This window comes from Trachurus japonicus, unplaced genomic scaffold (genome assembly GCF_045865225.1).
Source record: "Trachurus japonicus isolate A0001 unplaced genomic scaffold, Traja_1.0 AP030422.1".
In the NCBI taxonomy this organism is placed as follows: Eukaryota; Metazoa; Chordata; class Actinopteri; order Carangiformes; family Carangidae; genus Trachurus; species Trachurus japonicus.
The window spans coordinates 555-18903 of NW_028220555.1; the positions used below are offsets into that span (position 1 = coordinate 555).

At 40.8% G+C, this 18349-nt stretch overlaps 1 protein-coding gene across 4 annotated transcripts; it reads left to right on the top strand.

Moving 5' to 3' along the window:
* The first annotated feature begins 2290 nt into the window (after positions 1 to 2290).
* LOC146960388 (capZ-interacting protein-like) lies at positions 2291 to 9220 on the top strand. Of its 4 annotated transcripts, none has more exons than XM_085772417.1 (6): positions 2291 to 2398; positions 6147 to 6236; positions 6315 to 6383; positions 6468 to 6539; positions 7974 to 8219; positions 8420 to 9220. In XM_085772417.1, exons 1-6 carry the CDS (start codon positions 2393 to 2395, stop codon positions 8852 to 8854), a joined length of 918 nt encoding a protein of 305 aa, XP_085628543.1. In that variant the 5' UTR covers positions 2291 to 2392; the 3' UTR covers positions 8855 to 9220. The 4 variants fall into 4 exon arrangements, with proteins under 4 accessions (XP_085628543.1, XP_085628544.1, XP_085628545.1 ...); XM_085772418.1 differs by having other exon boundaries at positions 6471 to 6539; XM_085772419.1 differs by having other exon boundaries at positions 2345 to 2398; positions 6147 to 6233; positions 6318 to 6383; positions 8420 to 9218.
* The last annotated feature ends 9129 nt before the right edge of the window (positions 9221 to 18349 follow it).

The window sequence follows — 18349 nt, forward strand, 5'->3', positions numbered from 1 at the left end:
TGAGTAAAAACTATCAAGTCCTGAGTCAAGAACAACAGCCCTGAGTAAAGCATCAAGTCCCAAGTAGTAACCATTAAGTCCTGAGTCAAGACTGTCAAGTTATGAGTCAAGAACAACAGTCCTGAATGCAGACTAACAGTCCTGAGTCAAAACCATCAAGTCCTGATTCAAGGCCATCAACTCCTTGATTAAGACTATCAAGTGCTGAGTCAACCAACCATCCTGGGTCAAGACCAGTCCCTAGGAAGTCCCTTAGTTTTATTATGGATCCCCATTAGTCCGCAAGAAAGGTAGGTAATTGTTTTAAAGGGCCAATATTATGCAAAATCCACTTTATACTGGTTTTGTAGCGGTTATAGTCTATGTGTGCCTGTGGCCTTACTATGACGCCTGGAGGTGAAAAAAGTCTGTTCGCTCTTGATTGCTTCACTTTTTTGAGATCGTGTCTCCAAACGGGCCAGTTGGAAGTGCAGTTCCACTTGACGTCACGAGGGAGCTAACTTGGAGTGACTCCACCTCCCCCAACATCCCAAGTGTGAAGTTATCGGCTGCAACAAGCAGCATGAATATTTATTTTTCTAACTTTCTGATGGCTGTAGGAGTCTCTCCATGTTCCTCCTGTGCCAGTAAAAAGGGAACATTTACATTCTCTCAGACAAGACAATAGTCTCTAGGCTATTTGATTTTAATTTAAATGGAACAACTATTGATAATTCATTCGATCATTCCCCACGCCTATTCCCAATGTCAACATTAGCACATGGTGAAAGAACCACATGACAGGTGTGGAGTGGACATGGTTTACACATCTTATTTGCATTTCAAGGTGCAGACACAGAAACGGCTTGTTCTCAGGAGAGTTAGATGGCTGAGATTTAGAACCGCAGATTTATTTGGGGACAACACGCTACTAATAGTATACTGATGTGGTTGGACCACTGACCAATGTGAAATGGTTGAAAAACAGCATAATATGGGACCTTTAATTTAGCTGTGTAATGAGTTGTGTCCTGTGTGAAGATGAACAGAAGGTTTAGATTCCTTTGGACCTTGGATGTTTTGATAATATTAGAAAATGAGTGGTGAGGTCAAATGAGGAGTTGTTTTAAAAGTGAGCAGCTAAAATCTAACTGGTCGATAACTGCAGTCTGAGTCCATCACATATCTGCATCTGAGTTTTAACGTTTCTGACAGAAGAAGTGATATTGCGTAACATCTCTCCACTCATATTTCCTGTGGCATTAATTTCACCATATATGGTTTCCCCTTTCATAACACGCCGTTGTTTTTTTCCTGTCAACTTCACTCCCCCTCTAAAACCACGTCCTGTCACCAACTGTCACTGCTGATTGGTCACAAGACAAAGTGAGATAAGTTCAGCATTTTTATATGAAGTGAGGTTTTTACTCCTAGTTTTCTTTATTCAGTAATCACTCATTTTTGTTGCAGTTTGTTCCAGTGAAATTCACAAAAGTTGTTAACTTCAGGTTCACACATGGAGTCATGGAGTAAGTTTTTTTTTCTGCTCGTGTGACTCAACTTCCTGCTCAACAAACAGGCAGCAGCTTCCTCTTCGTCCGCCATCACAGCATCTGAGACACACAGGCTGGAAACCACATTTACAAGGGTCATTAAATGAGGCAGGGAGGGGGCACTAATTAACTGCCACTGAACTATTAACTAAGCTGCAGAACTAACTCTTCTGAACAGCATATACAGAAATAATATAAAGCCAACTAGATTATGAGGCAAGACCCATTGCAATGAAAGTTGATGCGTTGAATGTTGAAAATGAAGCTTCACACTAAAATGCCACAACAACCAGTGACACATACTATACAACAGAGGAGGGAATGGGGGGGGGGGGGAGTGAATTGCTGCAGGTGAAGTCCCGGCCTGCTTTTTGAGGAATCACTTGATGAAAAATGTTGTGAATCAATTGTAAACACTCACTGATGATGTAACAGGAAGTATCATTTTGAAAGAACGACAGCCAATGGAGGACATCAGCAACAGCAGTTCACGTTGTTTACTGAAGGGGACTTTTAAAAAAAAATTTTTTTACATTTATTCTACCCTGCTGACTTCCATTCTCTGTCGTCTGTCATCATGTCAACAATAATTAAAAAGAATACAGCTTTAATTAAACACCACAAACTGCAGAATGACACAACTATGATCAACATGTGACAGAACTTGAGCCCCGCCCCTCCCATCTCTCTGTCACTATGTGTCAGTAGTGACTCTGCTTCTATATTTAACCTTTCTCTCTCTCTCTCTCTCTTTTTCACACACACACACACACTCTCTCTCTCTCTCTCTCTCTCTCTCTCACACACACACACACACACACACTCCACATAAACCAAGCTGCTGAGAGACGACGAGCAGGATGGAGGTAAAACTCTTCTAATCTCTTCTGTACTGCTGCTCTTCAGTTGTGTAGATATTTGTGTGTGCGTGTGTGTGTTGTTATTGTTGTCTTGTTTCTGTTTCTACCACTGACAGAGGAGTAAACAGATTCATTCTAAGCAGACTTAATTTGGTGGTTGGTTGAATAGTGGAGTGTGTGATGTGTTGGACAGTGCTGCAGGTGTCAGTCAGCGAGTGCAGGCCTCCGTCCCTCTATCACAGCTGTGTCAGTGTGAGCAAACACATGATTTGATTTGTTATAAATAGGAATATCTTCAGTGTCGACACTGGATTTATCAGAATATCACGTTTCCCTCCTAAACTTCACACGTGCACATCCAGAACCGGATGTCAGAGCTTTCCAGCAGCACTTGAACACAGCACACTTCTGTCACTGTGACAAACACGTCAAACAGGTAGGGAGAGATGTAAATGATCTCACACCCAGCACGTCAGTTTGATAAACAACAAGTTTCCATGTCTGTGACGCAAACAAACAAGTTCATGTTTATGAAGATACTTCCTCATCTAAGCAAATTTTTCACACAAGTGTGACGTTAATGAGTTTGATCAACATGCAGAGCAGTGTGGTGCGTTCACTGACCGGAGGTTATCACAGGTCACTGTCATTCAGCCTGAGGTGCCAAGTCTAAACTACGTGACTCTCTGATTATCACAGATTTATTGAAGGAACATTACAACATGTTTGTGAATCCTAACTACGGTGGCCCTGAAGGCTGAACTCACTGTAACTAAAGAAAACACATGCATAGATGCAAATGTGCTACAAATTCGGAAAACAACTCCATCAGTTTGACAACACATGAGCTGCAAAAACTCACAACACAACAGCAGTGTTTCCAGGGACCAGGCTGAGGTGCTTCAGTTCAAAGCTTCTCGACTTTATACATTGTGCAGACGGCTACTGGTTAGTGGGTTTGATGAGTTTGTTGAAGTCATTATAACGTCAATATCACATGATTCACCTATGTACTGTTAGCTTAGCATTAGTGTTTAGCCATGTCCATCACTTTTTTGCGTCGTGGGTTTGTGTAGCCTACTACGTTGCAGTGTTGTTTTTTTTAAATCCAAACTTTCTTTATTGTTTTTTTCACAGAACAGTCAGGATCTCAGTTCTTACAAATGACAATGGTTCCAGAACAGGTTAAAGATCCAATTCTTATTTACCCATATCGGCCCAGGTGTAGCCACCCAACCACCCACCCATCTACCCTGAACTACACACATTCACTCCATTCACGCTCATACATTGCAGTGTTTTGAGCCTACAGGGCCACCGTAGATAACACATGAAGCACCTGCATCTTTTCATCTCTGTGGGGTTTTCCACTTGTGGTTGTGCTCTGGAAAGTTTTTAACTTCAATCACAATATTTCCAGTTTGATGGATCATGGTCTCATTTTTAAGGGGGACACAGGTGAATAGGGATAATAAATGTATGTAAATCATTACGATTGGTTGTCGAATCAGAGGAAATTACTTTTTTTTTGGAGCCTACATTGTTCAGGGGAGAGAGAGCTTTACAACGATGCCTGAAACGACATGGGTCAGGCAACAGGCACAGCACAGTATGTCACAGTAGCTGCTAACTTAGGAGAAATCTATTGACAAGAGAGACAAAATGAAATAAAATAACCACCTTAATGTGGATTTCTTTCTACCATTTCTTTCCACTTTTCTGAAAGAATACATGTTAAGGAAGAAAAATAGCCCCAAATCTCAAAATTAAGAATTGAGAAAAAACTCATGATACAATGAATCACCATGAGAGTTCTTAACTCACTGGACATTATTTCACGTTTTTAGCGATGGCTGCCTTCTGCCTTGCTGCACTGATTCGTTTTATGTTTGAATGCTGAACAACATGACTGAGATAATAATGTAAACCTGTTCATTACAACATGTGTCAGCACCTACAGTAAGTGGGGGTTTGATTATGTGACGCTGCCAGATCAGACCCATCACCTGAGTCAACACACTGGAGACAGGAAGGGAGGGGCGTGTGGTGTGGTGACCTAGAAGGCTCAGGGGAGATGGAGTCAAAACTAGAAACTAATGTGAAGAAATCTGCCTGTCAGTTTGAACAACAACCCTCAGAAACAGGAAGTGGTTTACGGCTCAGTTTTCATCACTCTGCCTTCAGTTCAGAGGTCAACGACACTAGACTGTGTGTGTGTGTGTGTGTGTGTGTGTGTGTGTGTGTGTGTGTGTGTGTGTGTGTGTGTTGCAGACTGAGGATCATGGTGCTTACAACTTCAAAAGATGTGGTTTTAGGGTCTGTGAAAGAATCAGGTTTACATTAGAGTCAACAAGAGTCTCCATAAAGGAACAACCACAAGTATGTGTGTGTGTGTATGTGTGTGTATGTGTGTGCATGCGTGTGTGTGTGTGTGTGTGTGTGTCCCCTCCAGGCGATGTGATTTCATTATCTGTTGAATGCCAGCTATGTGAGACCTTCAGCTGAAATGGACATGGATCAACCCCACGTCAACAGCTGTGTGTGTGTGTGTGTGTGTGTGTGTGTGTGTGGCCTGAACCTTTAATAGACTTGCATAGCTCTGAAGGTCGACACAGTCCTGGACTCGTGTTTTGTGTTTACTAACAGTTTTCATAGCTGTGAAGCCAGGGAAGGGTTAGATGGCAGCAGTAATACACACTCACACAGTGGGCTAGTAAAACTACTACCTACTACTACTATAGTACTACTGTACTTCATGTAGCAGTAGCAGCAGCAACAGTAGTAGTGGTATTAGGAGTAGCAGTAGCAGTGGTAGCATTTGTATTAGGAGCAGCACCTAGTAATATCAGTAGTAGTAGTAGTAGTGTTACCTAGTAGCAGTAGTAGTAGTAGTCGTAGTACCTAGCAGTGTTACCTAGTAGCAGTAATAGTAGTAGTACCTAGCAGTGTTACCTAGTAGCAGTAATAGTAGTAGTACCTAGTAGTGTTACCTAGTAGCAGTAGTAGTAGTAGTGGTGTTCGTACCTAGTAACAGTAGTAGTAGTAGTGGTGTTACCTAGTAGCAGTAGTGGTAGTAGAAATAGTGTTAGTACCTAGTAGCAGCAGTAGTAGTAGTAGTAGTAGTAGTGGTGTTACCTAGTAGCAGTAGTAGTAGTAGAAGTAGTAGTAGTACCTATAGTGGTACTAGGTGGTACTAGGTACATCAGGTGGTCGGTCTTGTAGTAGCAGTAGTAGTGGTACTAGGTACTACTACATCAGGTGGTACTAGGTCTTGTAGTAGTAGTAGTACCTAGTAGTGGTACTAGGGGGTACTAGGCACTACTACATCAGGTGGTAGGTCTTGTAGTAGTAGTGGTGGTGGTGGTGGTGTTAGTCCCTAGTAGCAGTAGCAGTAGTAGTAGTGGTACTAGGTACTAGGTCCATCAGGTCTTGTGGGACATCATCATCCTCCTGCTGTTGGCTTCATGTTGCTGGACAAACACCTGTCTCTATGACAACACACACCTGTTCCTAATATGGTCACAGTGCCACCACAGACAGGAAGTGAGCAGGCCAGCTGTAGGACTGCAGGAGGCAGGAGGTAGGAGGCAGGAGGCAGGAGGCAGGAGGCAGGAGGCAGGAGGCAGGAGGCAGGAGGCAGGAGGCAGGAGGCAGGAGGCAGGAGGCAGGAGGCAGGAGGCAGGAGGCAGGAGTCAGTGTTCAGTCACATCATGTCTCATCATATATCTAACATCCAGCCTGGTGTGATCCTCAGGAGGAGGCGGTGTCCAGACGCTCCGTGGCTGAACTAGCAGGAAAGTTTACAGCTCCTCCTCACAATGCTGCTGGGACTGGGAGTGAAGTGGTGAGTTCAGGGAACATCAGACAAACAGAGACATGTTTGCTCCAGCAGGTTTAGTAAGAGGTTCATGCTTTCTTGCAGGAGAAGCCGGTCAGACGACGACCACCTCGCACTCTACCACTCCCAACCACACAGGGAGAGCAGCAGGAGGTGAGAGAGAGACGCAAAGGAAACATCAGCTTGTGTTACCTGAAGTAGGTCCTGTTAACATGTGTGTGTGTGTGTGTGTGTCAGCAGGCTCCAGGTGTCACCTCACCTCTACCTTCCAAAGCCAAGAGGAACTCTGCTCTGATTGAGAAGCTTCAGGTAAGAGCAGCTGGTTTCTGCCTGTCACGGGCTGCAAACTGACTGTCTACAAATGTAAAATGATGTCACTAAAGTTTAGGTGAATGTAAAGACCCTCTTATGAAGCATGAGAATGTTACAAAGAGGCAGAGACACAAAACATAAAGGTTACCATAGTAACCATCATACACTTGCCATAGGAAAGCTCCAGAATGGGAATAAAAGACAATATCCAAGCTGTTGATATTTGTCCCTTGACAATGCTCTGTTGGACCAGGAGCTGACGGTCTCATGATGCAGCGACCAACTCACCACAGAGAGACCTTAAACTAAGCTCAGCTCTGGTGGCTCATGTTTAGAGTTGCTTACAGGCTACTTTGCTAACACTACACACACAACGTAATAACACCGGCCTCATAACACAACCACAGGTGGTGAGTGAGCTCAGTGTGTGTCTGCTCTCTGATGAAAGGGCAAAGGTCAGATTGAGTGGAGACGGTGAAGCACAAAAGCGACGACAGCAACACGGAACAGACCAGAATCACAGAAATGATCATTCACTACACAGGCAGCATGTTCAAGTTAGACTCACACACCCTGACCACAGTCTCAGTTTTCATTTGATCCAACCTGGGGAGTGGCGCTGTGGCCCGGCTCTAGGGCACAGCTGCCCCGGCTCCGCAGGTCCCCTGATGACATCATTCTGACATCACTGGAGTCACTCTGATATAGGACGAATAGCCTTGTTGTTTACAACTAGGCCTACTTCTGGGTAGAAAACCAGCATGAGAACAATTGTGACAGACGAGAGTTTCGCTATATCTAATTTTTCATGTTACTATATCGCCGTTTAGACTAATCTGATGTTTGTTAAAGTCTATAAAACCAATGATTGGACAAACATTACTATTTATGTGTGCACATTTTTGTAATTAGTCATGGTTATCATAGATTAGCTGGGCTAACGGTTACCTGTTTAACTTTAATAAACGGTCCATGAAAAAATATTTTTTCCAGCGGATATCTTAGTTACAACATGACTGAGCTAACTGGAGTAGTTTCATGAGGGTTTTAACAGCTGACGTCCTGATGTTAGCTTTGCTACCGCCGTTAGCTTAGCTACCGTTAGCTGACCCTGTCAGCTGCAGCCACTGATGGTTTCTAGACACCGTGATTCCCCCAAACTTAATAAATAGCAACACAAAACACACACACACAGAAATGGTAATGTTTCTTCAATCATTTCAGATTTGTCTAAACGGTGATAGGGCGTGAAAAATATGATATATATAGCTAAACTCTCTTTTGTTACTATTGATCTCATTCAAATTACGTGCTGGTTTTCTACCCGGGAAGTAGAACACAACAAGGCGATTCGGTCTATAACCGTGACATCATCAACATCACTCTGACATCACTGACATCACTCTCTCTCTCTCTCTTTTCTCTCTGTAGGCCTCCCTTGTTCTCCCTGGCTCCAGCCCCATCCCCTCTCCAAAGAGCCCAGGCTTCAGGTTGCTGCCCCCCACCCTAACCCCAGCCTCCCCCGGCTCTGCCCCAGAAACCACGGTAACCTCCTCGTGCGCGGTGACACCCACCAGCCCAGTCACTGCCTCTCCAGCTACTGAAGAGGAAGGCCCCACCTCTTTTGAAGCCCCGCCCACTGTGACAGAGGGCTCCATCCTGCCGAGCATGAACAAGGTCAGAGATGAATTCAGTGACCCATGACCAGCTGTATGTAAATTCCTCCACTGGTGTGTTTAAACCTCTGTGAAGAAATATAGCTTGCATCCACTGCCTGATGTGAGGCGTTTAGGGGACATCTGTAAACTTCCTATAGGTATTCTATAAAGTCATAATTATTAAGCTCAACTTGCTGTTTCTGATTGGTCCTTCCCCAGAGCCGAGCCCGTCACTCCATCCGCAGACGCCCTCCGTCCCGCCGCCACACAAAGTCCAGCAGTGGAGACGAAGTTGGGGTCACCAATGATGTCACAGACAAAACCACGGGAGGAGAAGGAGGAGGAGACGTTTTCAAGAAGGACGGACAAACAGACGACTTGAAGGACGACAAAACGGAGGCTTCAACATCTCCTGGAGAGGATCAGCAGCACGAGACTGAGTCCAGAGAGGAGGAGGAGGAGGGGAAGGAGGAGGGAGAGGAAGAGAACAGATCTTTATCAGGAGGAAAGGAGGAGAAGGGGCAGAAAGAGGAGGAAAAAGAGGAAAAGGAGGAGAGTGAGGAGAAGGAGAAACAATCTGGAGAAGGAGTGACTGAGAAAGTGACAAACACAGAGAGCAGCGGAGAAGAGAAGAGCAGTGTGATTCCCACATGATGAACTCCACGTTACTATGACAGTGTCAGTAAAACTCAGCAGCCGTTTCACTTTTACAGGCTTGAAGGAGGCCTGTTGTTTCTGTAGGCTTTCTGTTTGAAGGACCAGCAGGTAGGAACTCACACTGAAACTCTGGACTTTTCCTTTTTTTTTAAATGACGTTTTCATTCTTGCATTGCCATGACGTGCCTGATGATGATGATGATGTTTTGTATTCTATAAGTATCTGTGAAATCCTGGAGTTGACAGATACGGAGGTTATTAGACCTGTGAGCTGATCACCTGGTTTCTAAAGGGAAATCCTTTTATTGTCTCAGCAACTGAAGAACCTGTAAACTCTCATTGTGCCTTGACGTTTGAAACAGAAATTAAAAAGCATTTTTTCTGCAAAATAGCTTTTTGTCTGCTCTTTAATGTCTAAATTTTGATTTATTAGGACAGGGGGCGGGGATAAAGGATACACACCCGAAATCTGGTCAGTATATAGGCTACAGACTAGAATTGCGACACTGATGAGCCACTGCCTGTAAAAAGTAAACGTCATGAAAAGAGACTAACAACACAAACTGCTCTGAAAGATGCTGGCTAACCATTCTGAAGGATGCTCAGCCTACTATGTTATGTCTGTAATACATTCTATTGGTGGTGGGGGGGTAGGGGATGTTTGTGGGGGGGGGGGTTGGTTTGCTTGCAACCAACTCAGAATCGTGAAAAACCCCTAGTTTGACCCCCCACAAGCTACTTAAGGCCAAATTAAACATTTTGGAATGTTAAAAAATCATGTTAGGAAATCCAGGTGATGGCAGCCAATATAGCCAAAATAAACATACATGGGATAATATTTCAGGTTGGGATCATCAACATTTGTTTACAAGACATCTTGAAGATTGTAAAAATATAAAGGTTAGGAAAAAAATATCAATGAGGCGCATTGGGGAGGAGTTCCCGTGATACAATTCTGCCGTTATTTTAACTTTTTGTGTGTTTTTTTGTGTAGCCTACCACACATGATTTAATCATGGCAATCTTCATCTCTACCAATTCCTCATGCCAAGCCGAAAAGAAAATGGGGTCAGTTGTCTCTGTAGGATGTATAGTTCAGGAGCTATATAGATTCAAATTTTTCATTTTTCACAGTCGGAAATCCTGGATGGCCACAAAAGATGGTCAAAAAAAACATGCATGGGACAATAATTGGCGCAGGGATCATCAAAATTCATTTACTAGACACCTTAAGGATTACAAAAAGCAAAGTTAGAAAAATATATATTTCGGGTGCATGGGAACCTACTAGACTATGTTAACTGTTCTAAAAGATGCTAACTAAATTAGGCATTCTAAAAGATGTAAACTGTGCTAATTGTCTTCAAGGTAAGATAAGTTTATTTGTATAACCCATTTTTACACAGTTTGTCTCAAAGATGCTAATTGTGCTAGCTCTCCGAGATGACATAGGCTACATGTGTTGATCTAAATTCAGACAGTTTAAAAAAACAACAACTAGGCTACCTGTTTCCACAAAGCACTTTCACTTCACAGTGACAGTACACCACCACAGGGTTGCCCCTGGGAAATATTAAGCCATTCTGCTGTGGCAATCCAACATAAGCAGACTAGTTGATAAACGCCAGGCCCTCTGGTAGTGCCTTGTGGTGTTAAGAACGGCATTTACAATACGCCTGAAACAGGGGATTTGACCATGTTGACTTGCCATAGCACTGAGGTGTGTGACTATCAGTGTGAAGTGAAATTGATTTGTGGAAACAGGTAGTTGCCTCTTTGTAACTGTGAATTTAGGTGTGATATTGGGCAATTAGCCTATTGAATTTCAGAAGTTTTTAATTCTGTGTGATCAGTTCAGAAAATGTGTGTCTCTTTTATAGATCAGTTGAAAATCGACCATTCTGCTTATTTTAGTAGCCTAAAGAAGGTAAGATCCTACCCTTCAGTGAGTCACAATGTTTCTCTATACAATTAGGGGGCGAAATAAGGGGAAGAAAATTGAAAGTATAGGCCAGGGTTTAAGTCTGCACCTCTTAACCAACACACAACTTTTATCACTCTTTATCAAAACACTATAGACAAAAAAATTAGAAGTCAATTGGAGCTGTTTGACCTTGAAATGTAACATCCTTCACCTGTCGACACTCTTCCAGCCATCTGAAGTGCAGGTCAGCCTGCTGGAGAGAGGCCACACCTTCATCCAGACCCTCAACTGTTGAATAGGGAGGACGTATGCAGCGACGCTCACTTCATCTGATGTCCTGTAGTGTTTTAGTCTCCTATGTCCTCGTGTAGAGGAACTGAAACCTCTTCTGATCAGGAACAGAAAAATCACAGTTACAGAACAATCAGCATCATAGGCCTATCAAACCAAACCATTGAGTGCAAATATTTTACACACACGACACGCAGCAAATAAAATAATCACCCACAATGTTTATCTGCGTTGCTGCTATATCCAGTGGTAATGCTGCTGCTAATGCTAACTTTACTGTTAGCTGTTTGTAGCAGCTGCAGCCTGCAGGGTCAAGTTCAGATCATCAGTGACAGTGCTGTTGTTGCCAGGGTTACCATTGATACCACCTTTAGTTTTCTGAGATGTTGCTTGAAGAAAAGAGATTCTTTTCTGCTGCTTAATGCTGCTCTTCCTCACCACTGTGCTGGCAGACTGGACTGTGTGCCTGTGATCCTTCCTAGATGACTCTAGAATCAGAAAGAATATAAAAAGAATAGGCTACAGAATCCTAGTTATGGATCAGAGGTTTGTGGGTGCAGTTTCCATGCAAAGAAAAGAGGGTGTAGTAATATAAGTTAACCACAAGAGGGCTGAAGTCTACAGATACTGACTGAACCATAGAACTGAACGTGTGCACATTCCCTGCAGGTTTTAATATACAATACAATCTGTCTTTTCTGTTCTTGTCAAAAGTCTTTTTTATTTTCAGAAATGTTCATAATAATTCAAATAGACAGTAAAAACTACACAAACCAAGACTAGATAGATAGATAGATAGATAGATAGATAGATAGATAGATAGATAGATAGATAGATAGATTAGTCCAGGCATAGCGTTTTACGACAGATTGTAAAAGAATTTATTTTCACCATACATCATTTCTACGAGGTGTCCAGAACAACAGCTACTACGTCGATTGATTTGCTCTATCACAATGAAACATTTGCACAATGAAAGTATCCATGAAATGTAACATTTTTTGTATTAAATTTCTTTGAAAATTAATTTGAATATGCAAATGAGCCATATAATGGAATATGCCCAAAATACACCCGAATAGCCCCCCCCCCCCCCATTTACTCCTACCACAATGACATTTTAGAATGAAAGTATGCATGAAAAGTAGCCTAACATCTTTTGTATTACAAGTTTCTTGGAAAATAAATTTGAATATGCAAATGATGTATGGTGGAAAAAATTCTATTACAACTTCTATTTTTGGTCCAAAACGAGCTAGATTGCCTGGACTAAGATACCGCAGATAGATTTTCAGTCTGGGTCATAGGTCTGGGTTAGTCAGGTTCATGGGCTTCATTTTTTTTTTTTTTTTAACAACTTTATTTACAACAAGAGTATACACAGGACTGAATACAGTTAGATGAAATAAGTGTATACAACATTAATACACAACCAAACCATCATAAATACGCCAGGGGATGACAGCAAGACAGAAAAAACATAAACTTAAATAAATATTTTGTAAAGCTTACAAAGATCATACGTTTTAACAGCTTTTTTATTCTCACAATCACAGAGGGAGGAGATATATTGACCAACATATGCAGACAGTTCCAAGAAGTGTGGCTTCTTACCAGAAAATTTAGACTTATGTATATAAAATTTGGATAAAATAATTAACAAATTAATCATATAAAACTGAGAATTTAGTTTTTTATCATATTCAGTGTAGCCAAACAAAACATTTTTCCAGCATAAATTAAACTGGGGATAAATATGATCACTGATAAAGCGTGCCAGTCTGCTCCAAAGTTGTCTTGTGTGTGGGCAAGACCAAAATAAATGAACCAAGGTTTCATTGACAGAGACACAGTGGGTACAGTTCACATCAATGTCCTTCTTAAGCCTTTGTATATAATGATTAGTTGGGTAAAATCTATGAAGCATTTTAAATGAAATCTCTTTGACCTTGTTGGTTAAAAAAAACTTATTAGGTAGTAGCCAGACTTTTTCCCAATTAATATTTCCAACAAATGTAGACCAGTAGGATAAAGCAGAGGGTGAACTTACAATGTCTTGTTGAAATAGTTGACGAATAAACTTATTTTTATTTTTATTATTACCTGTGAAACAAGCTTTCCCCATTACTGTTTCAGTAATGTTCAAAGGTATGGGCAAATTGTTGTTTAGGCTACATTAAGATTTTTAAAGAGGGAAATAATACCCGAGGGCACAGCATCAAAAACAATAGAAAAATCCTTGGGTGTAACAGGGATTCCATACCGTTGCATAAATTCAACATATCTGTAAAGACGCCCATGTCGGTCAAACAATTGACTCAGTAAAAGTATATTGTTATCAAACCATTGTTGGAGGAAAATAGATTTGTTTTTGTACAAAAGATATCTATTGTTCCATATAAAGAACCTATGCGGAGAAAAGTTATGTTTGTAAATTAAACACCATGCTAGCAGCATTTGTTTGTGGAATGAGGAAAGTTTGAGAGGAAGTTTGTCAGCATTGTAAGTGCAGAGCAACAAGAACTGGAGCCCGCCGACTGAAGAAAAAACATAATGGGGAATAAAGTTCCATAAAGAGGTTGGAAACTTGAGGTAACGCTTAACCCAATTAATTTTGAAGGTGTAATTTAGGGAAGTGAAGTCCAAGAGATTAAGGCCGCCTTTACTATAATCATTCATTAACACAGATTTTCTAAGATAGTGAGTCCGGTTTTTCCAAACAAAGTCAAATAAAATTTTGTCTATAGATTTACAGGAAAAGCAAAAAAGAGGAGACCGCACACATCAGCTCCCTTCTGTGCAGATTTATTAGCACATCAATAGTAACGTTTCGAGCTCATAGCTCTTCATCAGACCTGTCTGATGAAGAGCTAAGAGTAACGTTTCGAGCTCATAGCTCTTCATCAGACCTGTCTGATGAAGAGCTATGAGCTCGAAACGTTACTATTGATGTGCTAATAAATCTGCACAGAAGGGAGCTGATGTGTGCGGTCTCCTCTTTTTTGCTTTTCCTGTCCACATTTTTTGAGGCCAGCACCTATTGAACTGGATGTGCGCGACCGTGTCTACTCTTTGTCTATAGATTTACACACACGACTTTCAATTCCTAGTGATAAGGCAGCATATGTTAACCTTGATATACCCTCGGCTTTTGAAAGGAGTATTCGACCTCTTAAAGACAAGTCACGTAAAAGCCACTGCTTAAATCTTTTTTTGGTTTTATCAATTATTGAAGTGAAGTTATTATAACATCTTTGGGATTCATTTTTATCAATGATGATACCTAAATAAGTAACAGAGTTCTTTATTGGGATGTTAGAGATTGACTCAACACAACAGTCCTTTATAGCTAATAGTTCACATTTTTTAAGATTTAACCGAAGACCAGACGCTTTACTAAATTGTTCTATAATATCTATAGCTAAAGACACTTGAGAGCTGTCCTTTAAAAATAATGTTGTGTCGTCAGCCAGTTGACTGATTAAAACACTTCTATCAGCAATAAGGATACCTTGCAGATTACTACACTTGATATGATCACATAAGAGTTGGGCAGCTAGCAAAAATAAATATGGAGATATTGGGCAACCTTGCCGAACACCGCGTTTTACAGCAAACCTGGGAGATGAACCAAATTTGAGTTTTATTGAACAGTTGGCATTATTGTATAAAGTTTTGATGGCATTACAAAAAAAATCACCAAATCCAAATTTTTTTAATGAGTGGAAGATAAAACTGTGCTCCACAGTATCGAAGGCTTTGAAGAAATCTAAAAAAAGTATAAAACTATTATCAGAGATAAGGTAAGAATAATCAAGCATGTCTAAGACAAGTCTGATGTTGTTGGTAATGTGTCTATTGGGCATAAAGCCTGACTGCGTTTCATCAATTAGAGTATCTAGTACTTTTTTGATTCTTCTAGCAAGAATTAAAGCTAAGATTTTATAGTCGTTATTAAGAAGGCAAATAGGACGCCAGTTGTCAATGTAGAGACGACGCTGAAGTTAGCCTCCGATTCGCCAGCCTCCGATTCGGCACTTAAGGGGAAAGTTAAGAGGAAATTGACGTAATGAGCAGAGCGACTGTTTGTACAATGATTGCCTGGTTTTTGTGACACTTCCTGCTGTAAAAACATTTTAGATATTTTAGGTTAGTCATTAATTGTGCCTGACACCCGCTATTGTATTTGTGAAACGTTTATTTTATTTGTGAAAATGCTAAGGGGAGGTTTCACCGTTTTTGTTTGATACCTGCAGACCTCATTAGACCTGGTCCAGATCAAAAACCGCTTTGCCTAGACTTCTCAAATCTGGCCTAGATTATCCTACAGAGGCTAAACATTCATTCAGACACAGTTTCTGATCTGTGAAACCTTTATGCTATGTGTGAAAATGCAATAAAGGCACATTTCACTGTTTTTTCATCATATAGACTGCATTAGACCTGGTCCAGATCAAAAACCGCTTTGCCTAGACTTCTCAAATCTGGCCTAGATTAATCTACAGAGGCTAAACATTCATTCAGACACAGTTTCTGATCTGTGAAACCTTTATGCTATGTGTGAAAATGCAATAAAGGCACATTTCACTGTTTTTTCATCATATAGACCGCATTAGACCTGGTCCAGATCAAAAACCGCTTTGCCTAGACTTCTCAAATCTGGCCTAGATTAATCTACAGGTAATGAAGATTCGTTCAGACACACTTTCTGATCTGTGAAACCTTTATGCTATGTGTGAAAATGCAATAAAGGCACATTTCACTGTTTTTTCATCATATAGACTCCATTAGACCTGGTCCAGATCAAAAACCGCTTTGCCTAGACTTCTCAAATCTGGCCTAGATTATCCTACAGAGGCTGAACATTCATTCAGACACAGTTTCTGATCTGTGAAACCTTCATTCTATGTGTGAAAATGCAATAAAGGCACATTTCACTGTTTTTTCATCATATAGACCGCATTAGACCTGGTCCAGGTCAAAAACCGCTTTGCCTAGACTTCTCAAATCTGGCCTAGATTAATCTACAGGTAATGAAGATTCGTTCAGACACACTTTCTGATCTGTGAAACATTTATTCTATGTGTGAAAATGCAATAAAGGCACATTTCACTGTTTTTTTATCATATAGACCGCAATAGACCTGGTCCAGGTCAAAAACCGCTTTGCCTAGACTTCTCAAATATGGCCTAGATTAATCTACAGAGGCTAAACATTCATTCAGACACAGTTTCTGATCTGTGAAACCTTTATTCTTTTATTCTGTTTTTGAAAATGCAAAAAGGGATAAATTCACAAAACTGTCACAAAACAAGACTTTAGCTGTATTCACACACCCATTATGATAGGCAATGAGGTTCAGTGTCTTGCCCAAGGACACTTTGACATAATGACACAGATTGGAGGAATTGAGATTCGAAACACCATCCTTCCGGTTGAACGACCCGCTCTACCTCCTGAGCCACAGCCACTGTAAGTAAAGCTAAAAAACATCCAGCAGTATAAAATAATTTTAGCTTCGATTTTTGGTGTTTAACAGTTTTTTTGTGTGCCTTTATTGCATTTTCACACATAGCATAAAGGTTTCACAGATCAGAAACTGTGTCTGAATGAATGTTTAGCCTCTGTAGATTAATCTAGGCCAGATTTGAGAAGTCTAGGCAAAGCGGTTTTTGATCTGGACCAGGTCTAATGCGGTCTATATGATGAAAAAACAGTGAAATGTGCCTTTATTGCATTTTCACACATAGCATAAAGGTTTCACAGATCAGAAACTGTGTCTGAATGAATGTTTAGCCTCTGTAGATTAATCTAGGCCATATTTGAGAAGTCTAGGCAAAGCGGTTTTTGACCTGGACCAGGTCTATTGCGGTCTATATGATAAAAAAACAGTGAAATGTGCCTTTATTGCATTTTCACACATAGAATAAATGTTTCACAGATCAGAAAGTGTGTCTGAACGAATCTTCATTACCTGTAGATTAATCTAGGCCAGATTTGAGAAGTCTAGGCAAAGCGGTTTTTGACCTGGACCAGGTCTAATGCGGTCTATATGATGAAAAAACAGTGAAATGTGCCTTTATTGCATTTTCACACATAGAATGAAGGTTTCACAGATCAGAAACTGTGTCTGAATGAATGTTCAGCCTCTGTAGGATAATCTAGGCCAGATTTGAGAAGTCTAGGCAAAGCGGTTTTTGATCTGGACCAGGTCTAATGGAGTCTATATGATGAAAAAACAGTGAAATGTGCCTTTATTGCATTTTCACACATAGCATAAAGGTTTCACAGATCAGAAAGTGTGTCTGAACGAATCTTCATTACCTGTAGATTAATCTAGGCCAGATTTGAGAAGTCTAGGCAAAGCGGTTTTTGATCTGGACCAGGTCTAATGCGGTCTATATGATGAAAAAACAGTGAAATGTGCCTTTATTGCATTTTCACACATAGCATAAAGGTTTCACAGATCAGAAACTGTGTCTGAATGAATGTTTAGCCTCTGTAGATTAATCTAGGCCAGATTTGAGAAGTCTAGGCAAAGCGGTTTTTGATCTGGACCAGGTCTAATGCGGTCTATATGATGAAAAAACAGTGAAATGTGCCTTTATTGCATTTTCACACATAGAATAAATGTTTCACAGATCAGAAAGTGTGTCTGAACAAATCTTCATTACCTGTAGATTAATCTAGGCCAGATTTGAGAAGTCTAGGCAAAGCGGTTTTTGATCTGGACCAGGTCTAATGCGGTCTATATGATGAAAAAACAGTGAAATGTGCCTTTATTGCATTTTCACACATAGCATAAAGGTTTCACAGATCAGAAACTGTGTCTGAATGAATGTTTAGCCTCTGTAGATTAATCTAGGCCATATTTGAGAAGTCTAGGCAAAGCGGTTTTTGATCTGGACCAGGTCTAATGCAGTCTATATGATGAAAAAACAGTGAAATGTGCCTTTATTGCATTTTCACACATAGCATAAAGGTTTCACAGATCAGAAAGTGTGTCTGAACGAATCTTCATTACCTGTAGATTAATCTAGGCCAGATTTGAGAAGTCTAGGCAAAGCGGTTTTTGACCTGGACCAGGTCTAATGCGGTCTATATGATGAAAAAACAGTGAAATGTGCCTTTATTGCATTTTCACACATAGCATAAAGGTTTCACAGATCAGAAAGTGTGTCTGAACGAATCTTCATTACCTGTAGATTAATCTAGGCCGGATTTGAGAAGTCTAGGCAAAGCGGTTTTTGACCTGGACCAGGTCTAATGCGGTCTAT